Source organism: Centruroides vittatus, unplaced genomic scaffold (assembly GCF_030686945.1).
Source record: "Centruroides vittatus isolate TY-2023 unplaced genomic scaffold, ASM3068694v2 contig_1078, whole genome shotgun sequence".
NCBI lineage: Eukaryota > Metazoa > Arthropoda > Arachnida > Scorpiones > Buthidae > Centruroides > Centruroides vittatus.
In genome coordinates this window covers 1328816-1353028 of record NW_027120693.1, presented here as the reverse complement: position 1 = coordinate 1353028, position 24213 = coordinate 1328816, and the positions used below count along the sequence as shown (strand labels likewise).

General features: G+C 34.2%; 1 protein-coding gene across 1 annotated transcript; it reads left to right on the top strand.

Moving 5' to 3' along the window:
* Positions 1-399: 399 nt before the first annotated feature.
* On the top strand, positions 400-6584 carry LOC136974217 (juvenile hormone acid O-methyltransferase-like). Its single transcript, XM_067269044.1, has 5 exons — positions 400-567; positions 2080-2371; positions 5508-5715; positions 5787-5940; positions 6312-6584. The coding sequence occupies exons 2-5, from the start codon at positions 2085-2087 to the stop codon at positions 6485-6487; spliced, it is 825 nt and encodes a 274-aa protein (XP_067125145.1). The 5' UTR covers positions 400-567; positions 2080-2084; the 3' UTR covers positions 6488-6584.
* The last annotated feature ends 17629 nt before the right edge of the window (positions 6585-24213 follow it).

Below are 24213 nucleotides of genomic sequence, written 5' to 3'. Positions count from 1 at the left end.
TGCACCCCTCTCGCTACGCGACTGCTATCGGCGGTTTTCGCATAACGAAATAACGATAAGTCACGTGATTTAATCCTATCGGCGTATTATCGCATGGAAAACGGTCAAATTTTACTGGTTATTTGCATTTAAAATTTTTTAAAATAAAACTTGCCTGTACAAAAACCTTTTACCTTTTTATAATAATTAATTAAATAAGAAATTTTAATGAAGTATCATAACAGATGGCGCCACACGCAGGTTTAAATTTGTTGCCGGGAATGTTACGCAACTCGTTGTTAAATTTCTTATAAATGTTTCAAGAAACGAGTAAATATTAACATTAAGTGGTTTTTCTTTTATGTGTTCCAATATAAAAAATTGTATATATAATTTCGTATATACAGAAAAATAATACAGATAAGAGGTAGACAGCGATTATGCCCGTGAATTATATTTAATATCGCCTTCGTCATCATTACTATCGTTTATCTCTATATTAAGGAATGCAGTACAGAGGCAGAATTAACGAAGAGAAAATTTAGAATTAGGACTTACTAAACCGAAAGTGCTGGACCCCGTTTTAAGGTAAGAATTAAATTATAACAAACGTTCCTAAAAATTCAAAAATGTACACATTTTTTGATGTGTAAAGGCAAGACAGTACTAAAAGAATTGAGAAAATTGTGACCATGTCACAATAAATAATCGCTCGTTTCGTTAAGTAACTTCTACACAGAATCCAAAAACGTGTACAGAATTAATGGATAAAAGAACACTTGAGTAGCAACCGGATCGCCTTATTGTGTAATGCTTTATCACAAACGTCGATCTACACGTATGTTGCAACGATTTTAATTACAGAGAAATAAAAAAACAATTTAAACGATTTTATAAATTTAACATTATTATTTTAAATAATTTGTTAAGTATAGGCTTATATTAGAAGAGCTTATGTTGTGAATAAATAAATGAATATCGTTTGAATGATATAACTTGAATTACGTAAGAGACATTATTATATAATTGATTTATATAACGTGGCTGATAAATGTTTCAACGTCCAATTTTCTAGTAACTGCCGAGCAAACAACGTTACGCTGTACTAAAGTTCACAAGTTATATTTAAAAAAATAGATAATAAAAGCTGTGTTTGATCATTATCAAAATTAAATAAACAATATTATTATTCTTTTTCAATTGTTTATAAATAGTCTTAATAAGTAGATGCTTGCATTTTTTATTGTTATTTTCACTCATCGCTTATTTAACGATTCTAAAGGACCTAAATACTTTTCTGATTCTTTTTCCAAAGTATTGTGAAAACCATTGTACCAAAGAACACGAAAGTTTGTGTAACTAAATTATTCTGCAACACCTGAATTGTTTTGTTACTCCATTTTTATTGTATAAATTTCCTTTTACATCGTTATCACTTCATTATTTTGTGCTCATCCTCGGTTTACACCTTCATCAACTTGGCTCCAATTACATCGAAAATTAAATTCTCTTTATCGATTTGTAATAAAATAATTTTTCTTGAATTTTATTCCAAAATAAAAATAATACTACGAGTAAAGAAACTGCGAGAGAATAATTTAAAATAACATATCAATTAATTAGTGATAATGAATGAAATTTAAAAGAAATTGAGTTATCCTGTAGACACGACGTGAATATTGATAAAATGAATAGCATTGTCAAGGGAATACAAAAACACGTAGAATTCTTCTGTATTACAGACATAAACCATTCTAAAAACAGAACTGCTACTCATGAAGTTCTAAAATAATCTGTTGATCCAAAAATAAAGAGACTACAATCAGACATAAGCTCGTGACAGAATGAGTAACTTCATTTAACATATGCTAAACAGACCTACAACAATACAATACATAGAGTTCGTATTCGGCTTCAAACGCGAACACCAGATTCATGGTAGATTGCAGTATGTACTGTACCTATTTACGTACTTGCTGGTTCTTGCTGGCAACTTACAGTTCACTTTTCTAGCATGTTCCCGCGATGCAGCAGATTCTTTCTTCTTCGCGACCCTCATTTTTCGAGGTCACGAAAATAAATATTTACTTTTAATTCCAGACAATATGGACGGAAGAGCTGAAGTTTTTCAAAAATTATCCTTGAAATTGTTGATATCCTATGTGGATTCATCTCTAGATTTACATCTGCCGGCCATGAAATGGTCCGACGAAGATATTATTTTGGATATCGGATGCGGTCCTGGAGATACCACGAAAAACATTCTGTTGCCAAAATGCCCAAAATTAAAGAAAATTATTGCCAACCACATAAATCCAAATTACATCGAGTATGCCAGAAAGACATATTTCCACCAGAAAATAGAACATAAGATTCGAGATATCCTGCAAAGGTAATGCATACAAATGTTGTTCTTACATTATATATAATTCGTCTCTGTAATCCAAAAGGTTTTTTGGTAGACGGTCTCACGGCAAAACATTAAGTTAGGAACTCTCTTTTATTCTTTAAAAAATGACATATGCATTTCGGGTTGGTACATTCATCCAACCCCTCCTCAGTTCTAATTTTTAAAAAGACAAAAAAGGGAAAGGAGGTATAATGCCCAATACATGACATAAATACAAACAAGATGTCACACTTACTTATTCTTACAGTAAAAGTTGCGTATGGGCTACCACTACATCAACACCCCGAACATTTTCTTTCCATTTAAAATGCACTTGAAGTGTTTGCATAACTTCACTTTTAAAAACCATTGTACATTATGACTATTTTTATAAACAACACAGTATATATAATAGCAATACAATACATACCTCTAAAATATCAATAGCATGTGAACAATCAAATCAACAAGTGATACCCCTGAATACCACCTTTCAATCAATCGCAACAACATCACCATTCTACCACTATATAGCGCCCTCTACACTTTATACCATCTAGAATCTGTTTGCATTCCATCAGAAATATTTATTAAATTATTTTGGTTTTTCTTAATTTCTAAATGTTCTTTAAATTTACGTTTATATATATCTCTTTCATGATGTAGGATTTTAATATTATTGCGATTAATTTTACATTTATTAATTTCCGTGTGTTCATACCAAGGTGAATTTTTATACCTCAACCTGATAGCCGCTTCATGTTCCTTTATTCGTATATTTAATCTCCTACCCGTTTCTCCTATATAACTACATGGATTCATACAGTTACACTCTATTTTATATACAATACCTGTTCTATTTAACACATCTATATTATTAAGGTTACTTCTATTAATATATCTAGAAACATTATCTGTGATCTTATTAGTTAAATACGGGGCAAAACATGTATTATCTTTCTTAAGGATTTTACTAATAATTTCAAATATATTTTTTATGTATGGGAATTTTTTATTACTGGTATTTCAGATTTATATTTTGTATTAAATCTATTTTTCAAAAATCAACTTCTCCACTTATTAATTTTAAATTTTGGGTAATCATTCAAAATAAATTTATTATGTAATTCTTCTAATTTAAGATTAATATTATGTTCTTCTGTTATACGTGTATAAATCTTTTTTTAATTCCATCAGGTATGTATTCTTATTTATATAATCAGGAATGTACGAATTATAATTCGTGGTTGTTTTAACATCACAAGGTTTTTTATATGTTATAAATTCAAATTCTTTAGTATTGTTTATAATAGTGATATCCAGGTAATTAATAATTAGTAATAATTATATATAATTAAATGAGGACCCGTATGAAGAAATAAAAAAAGAATTAATTAAAATGGTTAAAAAAGGTATTCAGAATAATAGTATTAGTAATATAAATAAAAATTATATCCTAGATTCTAGAAATGATAGAACCCCAAGGTTAAATATAAGATTGAAAACGCATAAGCAAGAGGAAAAGTTTAGGCCAATTGTAGATTTTAAATTTTCGGTTCTATATAATTTGGAGCAGTATATTAAGCAAAAGTTAAAACATATTGAGAATTCTATTTATAGTGTGGATAATGCTGATATGATTATTAATAGAATAAAAAAGTTAAAAAAGGAGACACGGATAAATTAATGAGCCTTGATATAAAAAATATGTACCCCAATATAAATTGTGAGTTAATAAGAGATAGTTTAATAGAATTGAATGTAGAAAAAACTTTAATTAATTTAATACATTTTGCATATATAAATAATTATTTCAAGGTCAACGATAAGTTTTATAGACAGATTGAGGGTATAACTATGGGGTCAAAGATGGGGCCAGAATTAGCAGAAATAGCTATGATTAATATAGATAAGAAAATAAATAATATTACCGGCATAAAATTAATAGTGAGATATGTAGAATTCCCATTACATAAAAAATTCCCATACATAAAAAATATATTTGAAAATATTAGTAAAATCCTTAAGAAAGATAATACATGTTTTGCCCCGTATTTAACTAATAAGATCACAGATAATGTTTCCAGATATATTAATAGAAGTAACCTTAATAATATAGATGTGTTAAATAGAACAGGTATTGTATATAAAATAGAGTGTAACTGTATGAATCCATGTAGTTATATAGGAGAAACGGGTAGGAGATTAAATATACGAATAAAGGAACATGAAGCGGCTATCAGGTTGAGGTATAAAAATTCACCTTGGTATGAACACACGGAAATTAATAAATGTAAAATTAATCGCAATAATATTAAAATCCTACATCATGAAAGAGATATATATAAACGTAAATTTAAAGAACATTTAGAAATTAAGAAAAACCAAAATAATTTAATAAATATTTCTGATGGAATGCAAACAGATTCTAGATGGTATAAAGTGATAGAGGGCGCTATATAGTGGTAGAATGGTGATGTTGTTGCGATTGATTGAAAGGTGGTATTCAGGGGTATCACTTGTTGATTTGATTGTTCACATGCTATTGATATTTTAGAGGTATGTATTGTATTGCTATTATATATACTGTGTTGTTTATAAAAATAGTCATAATGTACAATGGTTTTTAGAAGTGAAGTTATGCAAACACTTCAAGTGCATTTTAAATGGAAAGAAAATGTTTGGGGTGTTGATGTAGTGGTAGCCCATACACAACTTTTACTGTAAGAATAAGTAAGTGTGACATCTTGTTTGTATTTATGTCATGTATTAGGTATTATACCTCCTTTCCCCTTTTTTGTCTTTTTAAAAATTAGCACTGAGGAGGGGTTGGATGAAATGTACCAACCCGAAATGCATATGTCATTTTTTTAAAGAATAAAAAGAGAGTTCCTGACTTAACGTTTTGCTGTGGAGACCGTCTACCAAAAAACCTTTTGGATTACAGAAACGAATTATATATATAGTAACATACAGCAGTCCTGATACAAAGTGTTCTTACATTGTGTAAGCATATAATCTAAATGCAGCAATACAAATAGAGAATGAACATAAAATATTGTGTGAAAGCTCTTAATTAAGGATAATAATTATATTGAAAACATAATTTTTACCATAAATCGTAATGTATAATTTCTAGTCCCGATTTACCAGAAATTGGAAAATATGATAAAGTTACATCCATCTACGTCTTCCATTTTATAAATGATTACCAGCAATTGTTTTCTGTCATTTCTTCGATTTTGAAGCCCGGAGGATATTTCTTCCTCATCTTTTTTACAAAATGTATCTTATTTCCGATTATACGGGATCTGAGTACCAACGACGAATGGACAAAGTACATAAAGGTCGATTATTAAAGTACTATTTTTGTGTAAAAGTGATATGGACAAGAGTTAAATATTACAATTACTTTCAGACCGAAGATATAATCAAGTCGGCTGCATCGGCCGACAACTGGAGTGATGTAGAATCGGAATTTAAAGATTACGTGTCCAAGTTTGATTTGAGAGTGACGAAAAGTAAATGCGAATTGTTGGATGTGCCAATTTCTGATAAAAAACATTTTTTGGGTAAATATTTTATTTTATTTTAAATATTTTTTAATTTTATCGCATTAGCTTTTTAAGTTATTAACGTAAAATAATTTCGAAATATCTTCACGATTAATAACATAACACAAACTAACGTAACATATTACATTTTAAGTTTATTTATATTAATTTGTATTATTAGTAAATAAATATAAAACAAAATCAATGAAACTTTCATAGAGATCTTGGAATTATATTCCAGAATTTAAAACATTTTAATTATATTATTAAAATGAAACCATAAATTTCCAAAATAATATCCAAATGAAATAGTTTTCCTTTAATATTAATTTTAGTGAAGACTAAATTAAAACATACTGTTTTTACACGATTATAATTTGTGTTTTCAGACCTGTTTAGTGCAGTATTGCCTAAAGCATTATTCGAAAAGATGGAGCCAGATGTTAAACGCCGTCTTTTGAAAGAGGCCGAACCGATAATCCTCAAATACGCCACCGAAAATGAAAACGGCGAAATTTCAGTCCCATTTGAAATTTTTCAGGTTTCGGGGATAAAAAAAATGTAATAATACTTACCATTAAGTCTATAATATATACAAATTTGTACCTTAGAAGACACTGTACGTCTTGTGTATATTGTAGGCCTATAAAGTTATTTTTCCTTACTTGAGGAATAAAATAGTTTTCTTATAATGTTAAAAGATACACACATAAAAAATGTCGTTTCAGAGAAGTTTAGCTCTAAGTATCTTTCAGTTATTCATCGTGGGCCTAACCGAATTCACAATGAGTATAATTAAACCGTAAGCTCGTGGAGAACACGAATACGTCTTGTGAATTTACATACAGTACATGAATATAAATATAGTTGTACGTGTGTGAATTCCTTAAATTTCTCTCATTTTTGTCCAGTCCAAATGAAATTTTGGTTACATTCGTTATATGTCTTGTTTATTTACTGTAAAGACTACTTATTTTGCGGAAATATTAGCTATAGAATAAACGTTTTATGATTTCGGATTGGTGATTGCTCTTGCACGCATTGCAGTGACGTCAGTGACAATACTTAGTTCAAGCTCGAAGACGAAATTTTCGTTAATTAATTTGCATTTTTAAATATTTTGGCAAATGGCGTATTTTAAACTTATTTCTTTAAATTTAAATTTTAAATTTTAAAATAGATTACCGCATCGTGTCACTTTTAATCAACTTTAAAAAAAATTTTCTCGTTATGAACACGTGACGTTCTATCATACAAATCGGAAGTAACGATCTAACGAGCCTGTTATTTAGAAAGTGTCATCGCTTATCTAACTAATCTACTGTACTTAATAAAACATGAGCATAATCTTTCACTTTTAATTCCGACATCACACAATGAAGTAAATCGTAGAAACAACAATTCACAACTTTTTTCAATAAATAATTGACATGAAGTATTTGCAATTAAAGAGTTACGTTTTGTGTTTATAGAAATTGTGAATAACTAACTGAAAACGGATCGAATAATTAGATTTTTCCAATGACCCAAAGATAAAAAGCTGTACGTTTCACATATGCAAAAAACTTTTTTTATCTTCAGTAGCTTTAAGAGTTCACATGAGAACTCATACCGGAGAACGGCCATTTTCATGTAATATTTGCAACCGACGTTCGCATTCAATACTCAAAGAAAACCAGAAAAAGTTCCATCCGCAAGAGGAAGCACACACTTGCTTCGAGGTACGCTTACAAATACAGTGGAACCTGGCTTAACGAGCACCTCGCACAACGAGAATTTCGCATAACGATAAAACAACATGTGTAATTTGCCTCGCTTAACGAGCGATGTTTCGCATAACGAGTGATGAGGAGAGGGGAAGTCCCAAATTGTGCGCATGCAGCATGCTCCATCAGTCTGTGTTTAGCAGCCTTTCCGCTCGCATCTTACTGTCGCTTGCGATCACATATTTTTTCCAAACTTGTGTTCACACATATTACTTATAAAGATCAACAACCATAGCCCATTATATAATAAACACGCCGAACGATATGCCAAATTCTTGGGTCATTAAATTTAATGACCGATTCCAAATTAAATCTTATAAATGTCTGAATTAAAAATTAACTATTTATAAATATTAAATTTAATACGAGATGGAAACATAACCGCCTACCTCTAGTCAAATTAATTAATTTCTAATATTTAATTATAGCATGTACATAACCCAAGAATTTGATAAACACTCTAAACGATATGCCAAACATATTAACTGTGATTTTTTTTTTTTTTTTTTTTTGTTTCTCACTCCAGGATAGTTCATTCCGCGCTAGAAGAAAATATGACGACGATTCACGCTCCTTAACAGGGTATATTGAACAATTTGTTTTTTTTTCTTTTTTTAATAAACACTATACATAAAACATTTGAGCATTATTTCGGCGTGGAACGCATTATCGTATTTTATATTAATTTCTATGGGAAAAATTGTTTCGCTTAACGAGTGTTTCGTATTACGAGTAAGACTCTGGAACGAATTATACTCGTTAAGCGAGGTTCCACTGTACTTTTAAAAAATGAATTTTAAACAAATATTCAATTTTCTTTAAAACTTTAAGAACATTATTAAACATTTTATCTCTAATTAGCTTTAAAAATTTTTAACTTATAACATTACAAATACGTAACACAGTATATAATTACCTGTAATTATATATTGTTATGCAATTCACAATTTAATACATTGTGTACACTTATGTTATTTACTTTCAGAAAAGTACACAAAACGTTCAACAAGAGCAGCAAGAATCGTTTGAAAAACTATCTACAAGTTCTCAAACAGCACAGTCAACAGAATATGAAAATATTTCTTCAGAAGAGATTCTTTCTAGTCGAAAACAAATTGAAGAATTTCTTGAAAATGTTAACGTCGATTTAGAAGTTACCAATTGGAAAGACCTTCACAAGTGGAATTCTTCGCAGAAATTGACGTTGAAGAATGTAAATTTGAATGTCTGTATTGCCGTGAACACTTTTTAGACGAGGTTGCACTAAAATAACACGAAAGAAAATTCTATCCATCTGATTAATTAATTTAAAAAAAGTAATTTTGTAAATATATTAATTTAAAAAGATGTCATATCATTAAAATTTCGTTATTTAATAACAAAGGCAGAATTGAATATTCAGCGCCAGAACTCTAGTTACAGTTTACGGTAAATGTGAAATCGTCGTAGAAGTCGTACGTCTAATTTAATTTATAGTGAAAATCATTTTATAAGAAAACGTTTCTTTAGCTTATAAATCATTTACTTAGTATAAATACAATTATGAAATATATATAGTTAAGTGACAATGTAATATATATTTTCATTAGAAATATATTTATAATAAATAATTTTAAAAATTTTATGTACAGGTAACTAATATTTACAATTTACAAATTTGTGCGAAATTAATGCTTAAAACTGTTCTTAACTAGCAACGGGGTTGTATTTTTTAATACTTTAACATGTAGATTCGACATTCAAAAAGATTACAGCGATTTTACGTATCCTGGCTTCATACCAAGCATCCTGACTAGAGAATTCGATGCCGGCCTTTATTTCTAATCCCGGGATTTCGGGATTATACTTAGTCGATCCCGGGATTATTTCGGTATTGCGGGTTAATAAAAAATAAAAATTAAGAAAATCTTACAGAAAGCTCTTTAATCAACAAAATCAAAATTTAGAGAAAAATCAACGTATTTTACGGTATACACCTAGCTAATCTAATCACTCTAACTAATCAAACTTAGAGTCAGACTCACCAGACTTAAAATCACTTAGTCTTCGTGTTAAAGTTTTCTTTTCCAAGCATCAGTGAGATCTCTTTAAACTTACATAAATTGAAAAACCTTTATGTAACAAACTATGCAAATAAACGCTGAAAATTAACAAAAATCTCTCTTAACATTAACTAAATAGACGACTTTTATGTAACAATCTAGTAAGTAGGTAGTAAGTTTCTTAGCAAAAAGTATTTAAAAATAATATTAATCTGTCACATTTTTCTTAAATATAAAGAAAACTAATCTAATAGGAACATTCTAATTTGAATTGCGAAAATATGATCTGAGAAATAACCACGCATCCAGTGCCTCATCACCAAGTCTGCTTCTTAATTTGTTGCACATAAATGCAGCTGCTGAGAAAGCACTTACAAGCTCTAAATTTTAATATACAGTAGACTTCCTATAACACGGTAGATAAGTTCCGTGTTATATGAATCCGTGTTGTACGAGTCACTTAAATACATGAGCCAATTACAGTCCGTGTGCCGGGTTGTCATTGGCTCGTGTATCTAAGTGACTCGTACAACACGGATTTATATAACACGGAACTTATCTACCGTGTTATAGGGGGTCTACTGTAGATGACTTCTCGAGCATATTATTTATGTTCATTATTCAATTTAAATTGGATGCACCAACCAGACGTTGGTGGGAGCGCTCACTTAAAGGTGATGATATTCCTCCATTGAATGACTTATTAGAATTTTTGAAGGGTCATGTTAGAACACTACAGCCAACCAAAAGCGCTCTCAACTGCGCCAGAAAATCGAGTAGCGCCAGCGAAAATTCAAAAGTACAAAAATGAAGTATATTACCAGGTAACTCAGTGAGAACTGCTTGCCTATCATTTTTGTTCAAAATACAAGAAGTTTTATATTAAAATGATAGGCAAGCAATTCTCTTAAGAGCACTGACGCTGAACGTTTCGCTTCATGCAGTCTATTTTGCAACTTTTTAAAATGATGTCAATCCCGAAAATCTCGGGATCAGGAAAACTTAATCCCGAAAATTTCGGGACTAAAATATGGTCGGGATCCCGGGATCAAATCTTCTAATCCTGACTCAACACCGAATTTACAAGTTATAATCCTATGTTGTTGCAGTTCACCATTTACAGCCGACTTGTCTCCGCTTATCGAAATGTGTGTGCATGGGCTGCTCTACCATAGAATCAACGTGTTACACGACTTTTCCACTTGGGTTTCAAAGCCCAGTTCGTGTGCAATGGCCAAATTAAGCAACTACTGTTAGGATTGTGTAATGATCTCTTTTTTATAAAACACTAGGACAGGCCTATCTGTGTACCAAATGCATACACTCTTACATGTGATCCCGTTTTATCGCTGTGTTCTAGCATAATAAAACTCTGTTTCTAGAATTTTTTTTTGTTTTTGTTTTTGCTTTTGCGATCTGAATTTAAGATTTATTTATTTTTCTAAATTATCAAATTCGGTGTAATATTTTGTCACAAAAATTATACATTTTTCCACTTTTTGACAGCAATTAATAGACGATAGGGAAATACAATTTCCTTTCCCAACCATTTACTTTCTTGAAGAATTCATGTCATATTCGATGACTAAACTCCGAGCTATTTCGACTCATTGTCGGAAGACAAGAAACTTAACTTTTTATTGGAGGTAAATTTGAGTATAAAAGGGTTTTGCACGTCAGACTCAACGAGGATTTCTCAGTTCATCTACACTTTTAAATTTGTGTCTGATACTCCTTTGGATTTTCATTTGGCCGTTCATATCGCGTGTTTTAGGCATCCATTATTATAATCGAGATACCTCTTGTCGTAGATACTTACTTTTGCCCTTACTTCCGCCCGACATATTAATTAATATCGTACCATGCTGCAAGTCCGAGCCTTGGATGGATGTATCTTATCCCATAATATAGAAGACTTATATTAATCAGACAGACGTATTATATATCTATATATATATAATCGAGACGGGTTAATAATAATAATCAGCGCAGAGCCCGGAGCCCAAACGGTTAGAAGTTGAAAGCTGAAATTTGGTACACAGTTAGGCACGACTCCACTAGCCGTAAAACAGCCGTAAAACCCCTCGCCGTAAAAGCTTTTAATCACGTGACCTATTTGCGTTTGCGCTCGGATTGCGGTGGAGGTCCGGCTAGCGAAGCTTTTTACGGCGACAGTACTATTACGGTGTATACGTGATATATCGATATAAAGACAATAATTATATTCTACGAGTTTTCTCTATACTATAATTACAAATATAGTAAAAGTAATATCTTTACTTTCAAATATTGACTTTTATTATTATATTATTAAGATAATATACAGCATTTATAAGCTTAGCTTTTTTATTATATACTCCTCTAAATTGAAGGATTTTCCTTTGGCCGTTCATATCGCGTGTTTTAGGCATCCATTATTATAATCGAGATACCTCTTGTCGTAGATACATGAATACTTTCGGATGTTTTCGATAAATCTTTCCAGATCTTCTAGAGTAGCCACAAGAGAACGTACACAAAAGCTCGTTTTCTGCCATTTTCACACCGTGTCACGATGACCTAGATTTAATTGACTTCTGATTGGTAAATAGTACCGGTTCACGGTCGTATTCACTTCGAAAGTTAAACACTGCTCAACTCGCTTTTACGTTGGTTTTACGACCTGCTCAGGCGTAAAATATTATGGTCACGTGATTAAAAGCTTTTACGGCGAGGGGTTTTACGGCCCTTTTACAACTAGTGAAGTCGCGGCCTTAGGGTACGTCACGAGAACGTACACTAAGAAGGGATTTTTTCCACTTCCTTCCGGGAGGAGAGGGACAGGATTAAGGCTTCAACAATAAAAGTGTTAAGTAACAATGAAAGTGTTAACAATGGAGGTGTTAACAGAAAGCAACGTGCAATATTTACAGAGGCAGATGCGGATTTTTTGCGGTTTGCCAGAAATCGATCATATTTTTAGACCCCCATGTGAGGTTAACCGAGGGTAGGAGATGGAGGATGATTCCTATCTTCTCTACCTCTTAACGGCACAAGACCTTGAGGTCCGACCTCGGTTGTCGAAAGGATGATTAAGGCTCGAGCGGTCAATGATTAGTTACGGATTTGGGATCGTAAGATCCGGTTTACGTCAGGAACTGACACCAATCTATCAAACTTCTCGCGGATAGATACGCGTTTTTCGGAAGCATAAGATGCTGATGATGAGGGTAATGGAGGAAGAAACGCACACTCTTCTAATATTAAACAAAAATACCCGTTTATTTTGGAGATAGGGAATACATCAATTAACATATTTGGAAGTATTTATATCATCGAATCGAATTATTAAACCGCGTCTCGAGTGATCGGAGAGAGAGAGTTTACAAAACATCGCGAGCAGGATAAATACCTTAGTGATCCGGAGATTTGTGATTCTGAGATTTGCACAAAGTCCGAGGAACGAGAGTTCGCTTGAAAATAAGAGTCAATGGACTGTAGATAGATGAAATGGACGGCTTCAACGGCGGGAGATGATAATCCACGGCACACACACACTTGACAGTTGTCGAAACTCTTTCTATCTCTCTCTCTCTGCATCATCTTCGTTCGTTTTTCCTTTTATTTCGGGATCTTGGGTTCGAGATTTTGTGAAGTACGTCAAGGGTGGAAGTCCTTTTTGACCAATGGTGAATTACATGATATAATTATTTTTCAACAGTTAACTCATCTTCTACAAGGAAGTATTACCGTGGGAACGATAGTTTATGATTAATTTTTACGAGAAAATTTGTCGGTGTTTTTTCCGTTTTTTTGTTTCTGTTTTTGATTTAACCCTAACTGTCGAAAATCGGTTGGCAAATAAAATAAAAATTCGTTATTCTTATATTCGAACCTTCACATCACCGCGGGCTTTCTAAAATCAAGCTTACTCCTGACGAGCAAGCTGGATTTTTATGAAACGGATGAGTTAACGAAGTTGTTCCGGCTCTCTCTCTCTCTCTTTATATATATTGTACCGCGTTACAGTATTATTTCCCGTTGTGTCGGAAGTTATTGACACGTCGCGATAACGTTGTTGACAATTCGTTGTTAATTACTCTCTCTCTCTCTCTTTTTTCTCTTTATTTAATAACACGTTTTTTGACATGTTTAGTGACGCGCTTAGCGTAATATTTGTTTGTAAGAAATTACGATTTAAAGCGGTAAAATATAGTTTATTATTATGCAAAATTTTCAAAATTAAACAAGGTTATTGGGTAAAGTTAAATTTATTGAGTTCCCTCTTCGTTTACTTGGGATCCCCTTTTTGTGATTTTGGGAAGTTGGCCATTATTTCCTTCTTTAATTGGGCTGGCCTTTCGTTTAGGAATTCGACTTCGTTTAGGAAGCGGGAGGACCCAAGGTCGATCCTCTACTGGGCCTCGACTCCTCAAGGCGTAAGATGTAGTTGGTTGTTCCTCGATAGAGGGTGTAATCTCTGTTTCTTGTTCTTCCTCAGATTCGGATTCAGATGAAGACTCGAGTTGAGATTGTGCCATTTCTGCAAAGATAAATTCGTCCCATGGATCAATGGTGGAAGGGGGTTCTTCCGAAAGGGAAGGTTGTTGGATAGTCGTGGTAGTCGAAGGTTGGTTTACAAGTTCTTTCTGGTCGAATTCTTGTCGAGCAATAACATGTTTGAGACGATTGGCGTGCACTTGAATTTGTTTCTTTGTATCTATATTTTCGATGATAAAATTGACGGGACTCAATTCAGTTACAATTCGAAATGGTCCTGACCACCTAGGTGCTAATTTACGTTTTAATCCAATAGGTATGGTAACCTCGTCGAGAAATACTCGGTCGCCTACATGATATGTGGGTATTTTGTGAGTTTGTCGATGGTGTATTTGTCTTTCTTGAGCAGCTTGCTCGGCATGTTTCTGTGCTACCTGATGAGCTTCAGCCATTCGGCATCTAAGTTCTGATGCGTAGTTGTCGGTGACGTCATATTTCGTTCGAGTGGGGCTGGTTACAAGGTCAAAGGGATAGGTTGGATCTCTCCCATATAATAAAAAAAAAGGACTGTCGTTGGTAGATGCATGAATGGTTGTGTTATAGGCAAAAAGGGCATAGGGGATCCATTCATCCCAGTTTCGCTGATCCTTAGCGACGTAATGGGCGAGGATGTCGATTAAGGTTTTATTGAATCTTTCTACTACTCCATTGCATGCAGGGTGATATGCTGTAGTAAGAAGTCGTTTGATTTGTAACAATTCGCACACCTCTTTAAACATTTTAGATATCAAATTAGGTGCTCGATCAGTAAGTAGTTGAACGGGAGTTGAGTGTCTTAAGATGATATGAGTAACGAAAGCCTTGGCTATAGTCTGGCTTCGAGTATCTGCTAAAGGTATAGCTTCGGCATAACGGCTGAAATGGTCTATAAAGACGAGTATATATTTGTTCCCTTTGGTAGTAATAGGTAAAGGACCTATGATATCCATAGCAGTTCGTTCAAATAATCGTGTTAAAGGAGGAAATAATTGTAATTCCGCCTCTTGTCGCTTGTCCTTTCTTTTTTGTATAGCGCAACGTTGACAGCTTTGACAATAAATTTTGATATCTTGTTTCATAGTAGGCCAGTAAAACAATGACTGGAGTTTTTGTTGCATCTTCTGAGATCCTAAATGACCTCCTATAGGTGTATCGTGATGGATACGTAGAATGTAAGGGATCAGTATAGATGGGATAACTAATTGATTTACGAATCTTCCTTGTGGGGAAGGAAATTCATGATATAACACTCCTTCTTCGTCGAGGAAATAGCGTTGTATGTCTTTTGCGTCATCTCCGTCTTCTAGACGTTGAATAATAAGTTTCCATTTCTCCTCTCGTCTTTGGAATTCCCCGATTTGTGATTTTGAATAAATGGGGTCAACATCGTTGACTGTAGAAATATGTCGGACAGGGATTCTGCTTAACGCGTCTGCGTTTTTATGACAACTTCCTGCCTTATGTTTAATATCGAAATTAAATTCTTGTAAGAAAATGATCCATCGGGCTATTCGCGAGTTTGTTGAAGAGTCCTTGTTGCTAATTAACCATCTCAATGGTCGATGATCTGTAATTATTGTGAACTTTCTCCCATATAGGTATGGTTTGAAGTATTTTGTAGCCCAAACTACAGCTAAGCACTCTTTCTCAGTTGTGCTGTAATTCTTTTCGGGTTTTCGGAGTATCCTACTAATATAGGCTATAGGTTTTTCTCCATTTTCATCCTCCTGGGATAAAACTGCTCCTATCGCTTCGTTCGAAGCATCTGTCGAAAGTATAAATGGAGTCGCAAAATCAGGAGATTTTAAAAGCGGAGCTGAAGTGACTATTTCCTTTAGCCTTTCGAAACTACGTTCCTGTTCTTCTCCCCATTGAAACTTGGTATCCTTCTTCAGTAGATCAGTCAGTGGTTTTGCTATTTTAGCGTATGAATCGATATGTCGTCTATAATATCCCGTTAATCCTAGGAAAGACTTAATGTCGTGTACATTTGTTGGCCGGGGAAACTGTAAAACGCATTTGATTTTATCTGGATCTGGTCTGATCCCTTCCTCCGAGACGTCGTGTCCGAGGAATTTTATCTGTCGCTGAAGGAAGTGACATTTTTTTGGTTTTAGTTTTAGTCCTGCATCTGCGAGTCTTTGGAAAATCTGTTCTAGACGAATCAAGTGAGTTTGGAAGTCTGGACTGAAGGTCAGTATGTCATCCATATAGACCAGACAAATTTTTCCTTTCAGACCGTGTAGTATAAAATCGGCAGCCCGTTGCCAAGACGCGGGGGCTCCGGAAAGTCCCATTGCCATACGATTCCATTGGTAATGACCGTCCGGTGTTGAGAATGCGGATTTTTCCTTGTCTCGTAACCCCAACTGCCAGAAACCAGACAGGGTATCCATGGTAGAAAAGTATTTCGCTTGCCCGATTAGGCTAAGTGCTTCTTGCACGAGTGGTAAGGGATAAGGATCTGTCTTTGTTATTTTATTTAATTTCCTATAGTCTACAACGAGACGCCATGTTTGATCACGTTTTTTCACCAGGAGAGCGGGAGCAGACCAAGGTGATTTCGAATGTTCAATGATACCTTGGTCTAAAAGTCCGTCGATGATTTTATTCATTTGTTCCCGTTGAGCATAAGGGATTCGATAAGGTGGCTGATATATGGGTGTAGCGTCTCCGGTGCGTATTTCGTGTTCCACGATCGGGCAGTATCCCAAATCATAGTCGTTGACGGCAAATACATGTTTATATTTATATAATAAGTCTAATAAAGGTTTCTTTTTGTCCTTTCCTATGTTGGACCAATCGAATAACTGTCCAAATTCTTGCTTGTTTAGAATTGAGGTTGAGGGTTGGGCGTTAGTGATTGGGTTGATGTTCGGAGGTTCTGTTTCTTCTACTGCCTCATGGAAAGTTCCAATGCAGTCCCCTTTTGATAATTTTTTTGGTTGAGTAGATAAGTTCGCTATTCGAACTGGGACTTGACCGTCCCTTGTCGTTTTAACTACAGAATCGACTCCCACTACATCTTCTCGATTGTTTATTTCTGTTTCTATAATTCCTATTTCACCCTTCCGTTTTATTCCGGAGATCCTTGCTGTGACAAAAATCTCTGATCTGGGAGGAATATTACAATCTGTCAATAATAATACTTGTCGGATTAGTCCCTCCTTGATGGGGTTCGTTGAAACGAGAGGTGTTGTTTTCTCATTTTGTGTGGGTGATGTAGAAACAACTTGGATTGGTTTACCTCTGCGATTTCGTTTTTCGCGTTTCCGGTTTGGCGTTATCCTTTCTACTCCTGCCTTCCGGAAATCGATTTCCTCTCCTCCTCGAAATAATAGTTTTTTCCGTGCCAAATCTATAGTGAGGCCTTGAGCTTTGATTATGTCTCGTCCCAACAGGCCATCGAACGGATAAGGTATTTGATCTTCTACCACGTAACATAAGTACGAAAAATGCAAGGGTCCTATTAAGAAGCGGAATTCCATGGCTCCATATGTTCTGATTCCGTGTCCTGTGACGCTTTGAAATAATACCTTTCTTTCCCTCTGTTCGAATTTGTGTTTAGTCGCTCGTTGAGCGAAGGATCGAGATAAAAGGGTTACCGTGGAACCTGTATCTATGGCCAGTCGAGCCGGGTAGTCATTGATAGAACAACATAAGCTAGGTTCAAAGTTTTTGGCCACTATTCCTACTCCTACTCGAGGTTTACATTCTCTGTGCCTACCGTTGCTGTTTGTAGTTTGTGAATTCGTCCGGGAGGAGAATGAGGAACCTTGTCCAACATTCCTGCAGTTTCCGCCATTTCTTCGCCAGCTCATTTTGTTAATTCTCCCTTGCGGTAGGGGTCGAGATTGAGATGGAGTCTGTCGTGACGGAAATTGGGTTGTTTGTTCGCTTGAGCTATTGTGGTCTTCCCGTCGGGTTTGTTGCCTTCCGCCTCGCGTACCTCCACCATAAAAATTGGGTCGAACATAACCGCGTCCTTCTGATGGGGACGAGTAATGTTGTCTCCCTCTATTCGCCGATTGTATTCCTCTCCGCCGCCGATTTTCCTCCTTGTATTTTAGATCATTCAATTGTTTTTGTAAATGCGCTATCGTTGCGGTTAGATTGCTATTTGTGTGTTCCGGATTATTAATCGTTCTAATTATTCCTCGAGGGGTTTCTGTTAATTGGAGCACCGTCTCTTCCCAAATGGCCGCTTTGACTGCATTTTGAAATGTTTCAGGATTTTTAGACATTACGGTACGTTTTATTTTGTCATTAAGACCGTTTACAAATTGGACGAGTAGTCTCTCGTCTCGTTCTTTAGCCTGACATCGCTTGATTATTTCCGTTTCCCGCGCGTCGGCCCCTGTCTGTTCGAGTATCGTTTCTGAAACTAGGCTTTGCAGCCGAACCGCGTATGTTTGTACATCCTCATCGCGTTTTTGTATACATGCATAGAATTTTTGCAGTCTAAGTGCATATGGCTCCTTTTCAAATCTCCGCGTCATCTGCTGTTTGAACTCATCATACGTGTCGATCGCTCGCATTCGCTCATCTTTCCACGCGAAATCTCTTGCTATGCCTGTCAGTTTTAGCTTCGCAACTCCGAGACATTGCGCTTTTGTCCATCCTGTCAGTTTTGCTATTTCATCTAGCGAGTCAAAGAAGTCCCTTATACGCAACCCTGATGTGTCTCCTGAAAATGTGGGAGTTAGGGGAATCATTCCCGACATTCCGGAGAATGCGCTTCCTCCTGGATTACCGTCTCCAGTTGTCTCCATTCTCGATTCTTAGAATCGCCGGAAAAGATGTATGGGGGTGAGATGTCGGAACGAATCGAAACAGATCCCACTTCTGACCACCAGTGTGAGGTTAACCGAGGGTAGGAGATGGAGGATGATTCCTATCTTCTCTACCTCTTAACGGCACAAGACCTTGAGGTCCGACCTCGGTTGTCGAAAGGATGATTAAGGCTCGAGCGGTCAATGATTAGTTACGGATTTGGGATCGTAAGATCCGGTTTACGTCAGGAACTGACACCAATCTATCAAACTTCTCGCGGATAGATACGCGTTTTTCGGAAGCATAAGATGCTGATGATGAGGGTAATGGAGGAAGAAACGCACACTCTTCTAATATTAAACAAAAATACCCGTTTATTTTGAGATAGGGAATACATCAATTAACATATTTGGAAGTATTTATATCATCGAATCGAATTATTAAACCGCGTCTCGAGTGATCGGAGAGAGAGAGTTTACAAAACATCGCGAGCAGGATAAATACCTTAGTGATCCGGAGATTTGTGATCCTGAGATTTGCACAAAGTCCAAGGAACGAGAGTTCGCTTGAAAATAAGAGTCAATGGACTGTAGATAGATGAAATGGACGGCTTCAACGGCGGGAGATGATAATCCACGGCACACACACACTTGACAGTTGTCGAAACTCTTTCTATCTCTCTCTCTCTGCGTCATCTTCGTTCGTTTTTCCTTTTATTTCGGGATCTTGGGTTCGAGATTTTGTGAAGTACGTCAAGGGTGGAAGTCCTTTTTGACCAATGGTGAATTACATGATATAATTATTTTTCAACAGTTAACTCATCTTCTACAAGGAAGTATTACCGTGGGAACGATAGTTTATGATTAATTTTTACGAGAAAATTTGTCGGTGTTTTTCCGTTTTTTTGTTTCTGTGTTTGATTTAACCCTAACTGTCGAAAATCGGTTGGCAAATAAAATAAAAATTCGTTATTCTTATATTCGAACCTTCACACCCATCTAAAAATTTTTTAATTAGTCTGGAAACAAGGAAACCTAATTCTTGCATTCTGTGAAAACGGGTAAGATTGGCTGTAATGTAATAATTTTAATCTTCGCTATCGTTACTTTTTGCCCGAGCAACGCCGGGCTTATCTGCTAGTTACTTGAAAATTATACACCTATCGGCGGTTTTCGCATAACGAAATAACGATAAGTCACGTGATTTAATCTTATCGGCGTATTATCGCATGGAAAAGGGTCAAATTTTACTGGTTATTAGCATTTATTATTATTATTTTAAATAATTTTAAAATTTTTTAAAATAAAACTTGCCTGTACAAAAACCTTTTACCTTTTCATAATAATTAATTAAATAATAGTTTTTAATGAAGCATCATAACAGATGGCGCCACACGCAGGTTTAAATTTGTTGTCAGGAATGTTACGCAACTCGTAGTTAAATTTCTTATAAATGTTTCAAGAAACGAGTAAATATTGATATTAAGTGTTTTTCTCTTATGTGTTCCAATATAAAAACTTGTATATATAATTTCGTATATACAGAAAAATAATACAGATAAGAAATAGACAGCGATTATGCCCGTGAATTATATTTAATATCGCCTTCGTCATCATTACTATCGTATACCTGTATATTAAGTAATGCAGTACAGAGGTAGAATTAACGAAGAGAATATTCAGAATTAGGACTTACTACACCGAAAGTGCTGGACCCCGTTTTCAGGTAAAAATTAAATTATAACAAACGTTCCTAAAAATTCAAAAATGTACACATTTTTTGATGTGTAGGGGCAAGACAGTACTAAAAGAATTGAGAAAATTGTGACCATGTCACAATAAATAATCGCTCGTTTCGTTAAGTAACTTATACATAGAATCCAAAAACGTGTACAGAATTAACGGATAAAAGGGTACTTGACTAGCAACGGGGTCGCCTTATTGTGTAATGCTTTATCACAAACGTCGATCTACTCGTATGTTGCAACGATTTTAATTACAGAGAAATAAAAAACAATCCAAACGATTTTATAAATTAATTATTATTATTTTAAATAATTTGTTAAGTATAGGCTTATATTAGAAGAGCTTATGTTGTGAATAAATAAATGAATATCGTTTGAATGATATAACTTGAATTACGTAAGAGACATTATTATATAATTGATTTATATAACGTGGCTGATAAATGTTTCAACGTCCAATTTTCTAGTAACTGCCGAGCAAACAACGTTACGCTGTACTAAAGTTCACAAGTTATATTTAAAAAAATAGATAATAAAAGCAGTGTTTGATCATTATCAAAATTAAATAAACAATATTATCATTGTTTTTCAATTGTTTATAAATAGTCTTAATAAGTAGATGCTCGCATTTTTTATTGTTATTTTCTGTCATCGCTTATTTAACGATTCTAAAGGACCTAAATACTTTTCTGATTCTTTTTCCAAAGTATTGTGAAAACTATTGTACCAAAGAACACAAAAGTTTGTGTAACTAAATTATTCTGCAACACCTGAATTGTTTTGTTACTGCATTCTTATTGTATAAATTTCCTTTTACATCGTTATCACTTCATTATTTTGTGCTCATCCTCGGTTTACACCTTCATCAACTTGGCTCCAATTACATCGAAAATTAAATTCTCTTTATCGATTTGTAATAAAATAATTTTTCTTGAATTTTATTCCAAAATAAAAATAATACTACGAGTAAAGAAACTGCGAGAGAATAATTTAAAATAACATATCAATTAATTAGTGATAATGAATGAAATTTAAAAGAAATTGAGTTATCCTGTAGACACGACGTGAATATTGATAAAATGAATAGCATTGTCAAGGGAATACAAAAACACGTAGAATTCTTCTGTATTACATACATAAACCATTCTAAAAACAGAACTGCTACTCATGAAGTTCTAGAATCATCTGTTTATTCATCACAAGTACAGTATGATGGAAAGTGACTAGACATGAAAAAATCGCTATAATTTCTTACATTTGTAAGGCAAAGATGTCGAAAACTATCTTCCACTTAATTTATTAAGAGGAAATACAGACGCATTCCTTACAATTCAATGCAGGCAGCGGCTCCATCCAACAAATTCCACAAAGTATAGTGGATCGTCATATGGACAGAGGTCTTCCCAACCTCTTGCGCATTCGCAACCGAATCATTTTTGATTCGGTTGCGAATGCGCAAGAGGTTCGATCATTTTTGATTGTTTCCGACAGATCGTGGCACCACGTCTTTCACCGCACGCTACCGTCTCTGCATGGCAACCGCCGATTTTCACACCTCGTAATGTGCAGCAATCTGACGAACAGACATGACGTCGCCATTTTTTTTTGTGAGGCCAATCTCGATCACAGCGATGCGGGAACCCTAAAACTGCTTTGATTAACTTATGTATATATGTGTGCATATAATAGTAGTAATGTCAAAGAATAGAATTACAGCTATACCTTACGAAGAATATAACGTGGCAGAATATAAATAGAGATAGAGTTGTTGAATGTAAATTGAAGAAATAATGTAATTCGACGCGATAATCACGTCATATCAAGATTTCTAATCATTAAAATTTTACAACGTAAGTTTTTATCGCAAAATACTCATTGATTCTCTGTTTCAGTTTTCGAGAATTTCCGTAAAAGGATATTCTCATAGTAAAAGTATTAAATTGTTAACGTCATCTGCTGCAGATCGCGTGCGTAAACAAACAGACTACAATCAGACATAAGCTCGTGACAGAATGAGTAACTTGATCCAACATATACTAAACAGACTTACAACAAATATTACATAGAGTTCGTATTCGGCTTCAAACGCGAATACCAGATTCATGGTAGATTGTCGTATGTACTGTACCTATTTAGGTACTTTCTGGTTCTTGCTGGCAACTTACAGTTCACTTTTCTAACATATTTCCGCGATGCAGCAGATTCTTTCTTCTTCGCGACCCTCATTTTTCGAGGTCACGAAAATAAATCTTTTTTTTAATTCCAGACAATATGGACGGAAGAGCTGGAGATTATGAAAAATTAGCCCTGAAATTGGTGACGTCCTACGTGATTTCATCTCTAGATTCACATCTGCAGGCCATGAACTGGTCCGACGAAGATATTATTTTGGATATCGGATGCGGTCCTGGAGATACCACGAAAAACGTTCTGTTGCCAAAATGCTTGAAATTATAGAAAATTGTTGCCATCGACATAAATCCAAATTACATCGAGTATGCCAGAAAGACACATTTCCACCAGAAAATAGAACATAAGGTTCGAGATATCCTGCAAAGGTAATGCATACAAATGTTCTTCATACATTTTGTAAGCGTATAATCTAAATGCAGCAATACAAATAGAGAATGAACATAAAATATTGTGTGAAAGCTCTTAATTAAGGATAATAATTATATTGAAAACATAATTTTTACCATAAATCGTAATATATAATTTCTAGTCCCGATTTACCAGAAATTGGAAAATATGATAGTATAATATAAAGTTACATCCATCCGCGTCATCCATTTTATAAATGATTACCAGCAATTGTTTTCTGTCATTTCTTCGATTTTGAAGCCCGGAGAATATTTCTTCTTTATTTTTTTTACAAAATGCGCACTGTTTTTTATTATACGGGATCTGAGTACCAACGACCAATGGACAAAGTACATAAAGGTCGATTGTTAAATCATTATTTTTGTGTAAAATTTACGTGGACAGGAGTTAAAAATTACAATTACTTTCAGCCCGAAGATATAATCAAGACGACTGCATCGGCTGACAACTGGAGTGATGTAGAATCGGAATTTAAAGATTACGTGTCCAAGTTTGATTTGAAAGTGACAAAAAGTAAATGTGAATTATTGGATGTGCCAATTACTGACAAAAAAACATTTTTTGGGTAAATATTTTATTTTATTTTAAATATTTCTTAATTTTATCGCATTAGCTTTTTAAGTTATTAACGTAAAATAATTTCGAAATATCTTCACGATTAATAACATAACACAAACTAACGTAACATATTACATTTTAAGTTTATTGATATTAATTTTTTTATTATTAAATAAATATAAAACAAAATTAATGAAACTTTCATAGAGATCTTAGAATTATATTCCAGGATTTAAAACATTCTAATTTTATTATTAAAATGAAACCATAAATTTCCAAAATAATATCC